Here is a 5,107-nt window from a genome sequence, read left to right as displayed (position 1 = left end):
AAGGCTAATTACCCAGAGAAATTTAATGTCAACTTTTAGTTTATATTCAATTGGCAAGCTAGGAATCATGTGATGTTGATGGCCGAGCGACTCAAGAGCGTTTAATACGATGAGACATTTCTCAGGCCGGTTGTAATTAATGGAGAGTATCATATATTAGTATCATGCATATGATACTACGTACACCCATAATGCATAGTATCATATGTTTTTATTATAACATAGGTTATTGCCATGCATGACACACAGTAACACAACATTTAATATGATACGGTATCATGATATGATAGTCGACCCTTTTTTTTTCATTTAATCCTATGCACCCATCAAAATTACCTAGTTGGCATGCATCATACTACCTATGATATTCTCATTACGGCCAGCCTCGGGAATGTAGAAAACGATCTCAATTATGTGATAACTCAAGCTCTAGAATATTTTTTTCAGAAGGACTGTTGCGTTCTCTTAGATTGGGACGACCATATATGCATTTTGTTTCATTTTTTCCATATGCATGATGTTCTCACTGTCGTTTTTCACCAGTTTTGTTTGATTGCCTTGGGGAAATTTAATTTTTTGCATATAGACGCGAGATGTCATCGTGGATTCATTGGGATGGCTGATATTTGAACATTGATCGTTGGCTGTGTGCGTCAATTTGGCGCAAATTAGTCCTCAAGAGAAGTAGGTTGAGTTTTTACTGTTGCTTGCGCACATAGTGAACTTGAAGCCTCATATGAATATCCGTACATGGGTTGAAAATAAGTACAAATTAAACCATTGTATTAAGGGGCAGTTATAAGATCGATTCAAGAAAAGAAAAACATGGCGGGGATTCACATCCATAACCGATCGATGCACGGATTAAAAGAATTGAACAAGGCATCATTTCAATGTAGATATACAACCAAGAGAAACACACACGATCTAGCAGCAAGAAATAGATAGATAAACTAATAAAACATAAATAACTGATCGAACCAACTGGTACTGCATCATCTGACTAGTTCGGATTTCATGATAGCTGTGAGAAAATCTTCTCTGCTAAGGCTCGCATCTTGGCATCACATGTATCACAATCTCGGATCCTCTCCATGCTGGTCTTCAACTTCTATTTGCGTGAGATGTGGCCACACAGTTCGGTGCTGATCTCTCCAGGAGCAGCCTCGAGGAGCTGGACGGCCACTCTCATGGACACTTCCAGTACTATGTTGGAGCATGTGCCAACATCGACACCATGGTGGTGAGGCGACATGGCCCAAACAAAAAGAATAATTGCACTGTGTCTCTTACTGCACAAGTGCTCCTCTTTGGCGAGCTTCTCAAGGATCTCAAGGCCTTCCAGCATCAGCTCTTCCGCCATACGGTAGGCAGCTGATGTCCTGTCATGAAGCTTAAGGGCCTTCAAAGCATTCTTGATTTTGGATCTTCCATCGGCGAGCAAAGAGCTAGGTTCAGGTTGAGCTGGTCGCACCAATCCCGGCGTATAATCGCCGAGGCAAAAGGCTCTTCCATGTGCACGAGATGCTGCTGCGGATATCGGCGTAGTTGCCACCGTCGAGAGCACACCCTGGACCCAGAAGTTCAAGGAATATGATTCAACTGAACTTGAAATATATGAGTAGCTGAAGAAGAAATTATCACAAAAGTTCACGGTCAAAAACTAAATGCAAGACATTAGCTAGCTAGGTTGTAAGACCATGTGAAGCAATTTGAAACAAGACTAACCAAACCATCTTCATGTAGGTAATCCACCAAGGGCCTTCCACTAGCCCGGCGCAAGAGCCACACAGGCTTTTGAAAGAAGTGTGATGAGTGTTCCATGGACGGGGCATAGCCGCTACTAAGGTGAGCCATTTCCCCGTCAATGTTAGCGTTCTAGGAGGATCGGATTGGATCGCAGCCAGCAAGCATATATATAGATAGTGCTAGTAGTTGCCAATATGCAGTTCATTGTTTACTCCTATAGTACCACTTAAAATAACCAAACACTGTTCAGATCAGCTACACTAATAGGCCCTCCTCATCATATGGTCATTTTGACTTTATGAGTACAATATATTTTGTGAATTATGCAAGTTCATTCTTAGTTGGACAAGAAAGAATCATTTCTAATTTTTTTGTGTGCATATCTGAAATTAAACTAATACATTTCTGAAGTGTAATCTTCATCACGGAGTTCAAACAATTGGAGAGTGAATTGCTTGTATATTCCACACTCATAGAATTACAGCTGATGTACATATATATGACGAACCCCCTGAGGGTTAGGCACGCAGGCCAGGTTCGGTTAGAGATCAATAAATCTAGCAGTCAAGGGTAGACTAAGTATTACATGACTAACACCCCCCTCAGCTGGAACTCCATTTGGCAGGACGTTCAAGCTGGAGCGGAAATCACGAAAAACCGGTGATGGAAGACCCTTGCTGAACACATCTGCGAACTGAGAGCTAGATGGGACATGTAGAACGCGTGCCTCACCGAGAGCAATCCGGTCGCAGACGAAGAGCAGGTCAATTTCGATATGCTTGGTTCGTTGGTGCTGCACCGGATTGCAGGACATGTAGGAGGCGCTGATGTTGTCGCAATAGATGACGGTGGCGCGTCGAGGAGGACGACGAAATTCATGGAGGAGTTGTCGTAGCCAGCACGATTCGGCGACGCAATTAGCGACGCCGCGGTATTCTGCCTCTGCGCTGGAACGAGACACGGTGGGTTGACGTTTGGAGGACCAGGAGATCAGGCTGTCGCCAAGGAAAACGCAGAAACCGGAGGTTTATTTTCGTGTGTCTGGCACCCAGCCCAGTCTGCTTCAATATACGCAAGTAGATCGAGCGACGAGGACTTGAAGAGCTGGAGGCCGTAGTGAGAGGTGCCACGCAAGTAACGCAGGACCCGTTTCACCAGCTGCATATCGGAGTCTCGTGGCTAATGCATGAACAGGCAGATTTGTTGGACGGCGTAGGAGATGTCGGGTCGAGTAAGGGTTAGGTATTGGAGGGCGCCGGTGATGCTACGGTATGTGGTGGGGTTTGGAAGTGGATGACCGGCGTCGGCGGATAGTCTGGAAGTGGTGTCAATCGGTGTGGGCACAGTGTTGCAATTTAGCATGTCAACGCGATCCAGAATTTCAAGTATGTATTGTTGTTGGCTCAAGAACAGGCCGGAGGCATTGGGTGTAACATTGATCCCGAGAGAGTGGTGTAATTCGCCCATATCGGTCATGGCGAATTCGGTTTTGAGAGATGTGATTATGTGAGCTAGGGTGGGGGTGGTGCTTGCGGTGAGTATGATGTTGTCCACATATACGAGAAGGTATGCGATGGAGGAGCCAGTGGATAGTATAAATAATGAGGAATCGCTCTTGGAAGCATGGAAGCCAAGCGAGAGGAGGAAGGAGGTGAACCGCAAGAACCAAGTTCGAGGTGCCTGTTTGAGGCCGTAGAGAGACTTAAGGAGTAGACATACATGATCTGGATGGGAAGCGCTGATGAAGCCCGATGGTTGAGAGCAGTACACTGTCTCCTTGAGATCGCCGTGGAGGAAGGCGTTCTTGACATCGAGCCGGTGAATCGGCCATGAGCAGGATGTTGCGATGCTCAAAACCACGCGAATGGTAGCCGGTTTTACCACTGGACTGAAGGTCTCGTCGTAGTCGATGCCCTCCTTCTGAGTGAACCCATGAACAACCCAACGGGCCTTGTAGTGAGCGAATGAGCCATCGGAGTTGAACTTATGGCGAAAAATCCATTTGCCTGTGACCACGTTGACACCTGCAGGTTTAGGAACCAAAGACCACGTCGAATTCTGAATTAAAGCAGTAAATTCATCACGCATCGCTTGGAGCCAGTTCGGGTCTTTGAGAGCAGAGCGGTAGGAAGGTGAGATGGGGGAAGGATGTGTCGTGTGCTGAGCGGTGAGGAATACTCGCTTGGGTTGGCAAAACCCGGATTTGGCGCGGGTACGCATCGTATGAGAATTAAGTGGAGGGGCTGTTGGTATCGCATGTGGCGGTAGAGGCGGAGGGGTGGTAGTGGTGTCGGAGCTTGTGGCGGATGACGTGCGATCCAAGGAGGAGGCGCTAGTGGAGCCGGCAGAGGCGGGTGTAGGTGAGCCAGGAGAGGCGGGTGCGGAAATCGGTGGCGAGTGGGCCGGAGAGATGGGCGGGAAAGGCGCGGTCGACGAGGTGGATCCTGCCGCAGTGGACGGGTTGGTGGGAGAGCGATGCGGGGTGGTGGGGCCCGGGCTGTCGGCGGAGTGCGCGGTGGGGATTGGCGCAGGGATGCATGGCGCGGGATCCGGGGGAGATCCGATGGGGCCGGCAATGACTAGGTACGAGGAAGGTAGGATTTGGCGAGGATTTTCTGTGGCTATGGGGGTAATCGGGGCTGATGGTGTGGCTGGCACATAGGGAAATATTTGCTCGTCGAAAATAACGTGCCGCGAGACAATGACGCGTCGGGTGGAGAGGTCATAGCACCGGTATCCCTTGTGCTCTAGTGGGTACCCAAGGAAGACGCAATGGGAGGAACGAGGAGCCAATTTTGGGCGGTCGTGGCGTATAAGTTGGGGAAGCACAGACAGCCAAACACGCGTAGATGGTCATATGTGGGGTGTAAACCATGGAGAAGGAAGTATGGTGTGAGATCCTGAATGGCACGGGAGGGGCGTCTGTTGAGAAGATAGGTGGCGCTGTGTAGCGCTTCGACCCAAAACGGAGGGGTGAGGTTTGCTTGGAAGATGAGTGTCCGAATGACGTCGTTTGTAGTTCGAATGAGCCTTTCGGCTTTGCCATTTTGCGTGATGTATGAGGACAGGAGAAGCGGTAGCAGAAGCCGTTGGTGGAGAAGAAGGAGCGTAGGGCATTGTTGACAAACTCGCCGCCGTTGTCACATGGAAGGGTTTTGATAATGACATTGTATTTAGTTTTAACATGGGTGAAGAAGCGTAGTAGCGTGGAAGAGGTGTCGGATTTCTTACGTAGTGGAAAAGACCAGGAGAAGTGTGAGAAATCGTCGAGGACGACCAGGTAATATTCATAGCCCGACAAACTGGCAACAGGGGAGGTCCACAGATCACAATGAATCAAATCAAAGGGCACATAAGA

The 5,107-nt window shown here is 48.2% G+C and overlaps 1 protein-coding gene across 1 annotated transcript; it reads right to left on the bottom strand.

Annotated features, from left to right (window-relative positions):
* Nucleotides 1–864: 864 nt before the first annotated feature.
* Nucleotides 865–1,870, bottom strand: LOC123405368. The gene is made up of 2 exons (XM_045099081.1): nt 1,729–1,870; nt 865–1,570 (listed from the first exon to the last, which is right to left on the bottom strand). Exons 1-2 carry the CDS (start codon nt 1,855–1,857, stop codon nt 1,112–1,114), a joined length of 588 nt encoding a protein of 195 aa, XP_044955016.1. The 5' UTR covers nt 1,858–1,870; the 3' UTR covers nt 865–1,111.
* Nucleotides 1,871–5,107: the final 3,237 nt, after the last annotated feature.

The sequence above is a fragment of the Hordeum vulgare genome, chromosome 1H (assembly GCF_904849725.1).
Source record: "Hordeum vulgare subsp. vulgare chromosome 1H, MorexV3_pseudomolecules_assembly, whole genome shotgun sequence".
Lineage (NCBI taxonomy): Eukaryota > Viridiplantae > Streptophyta > Magnoliopsida > Poales > Poaceae > Hordeum > Hordeum vulgare.
Note: the sequence above shows the minus strand (reverse complement) of the source record. Positions and strands in the feature narration are given on the sequence as shown.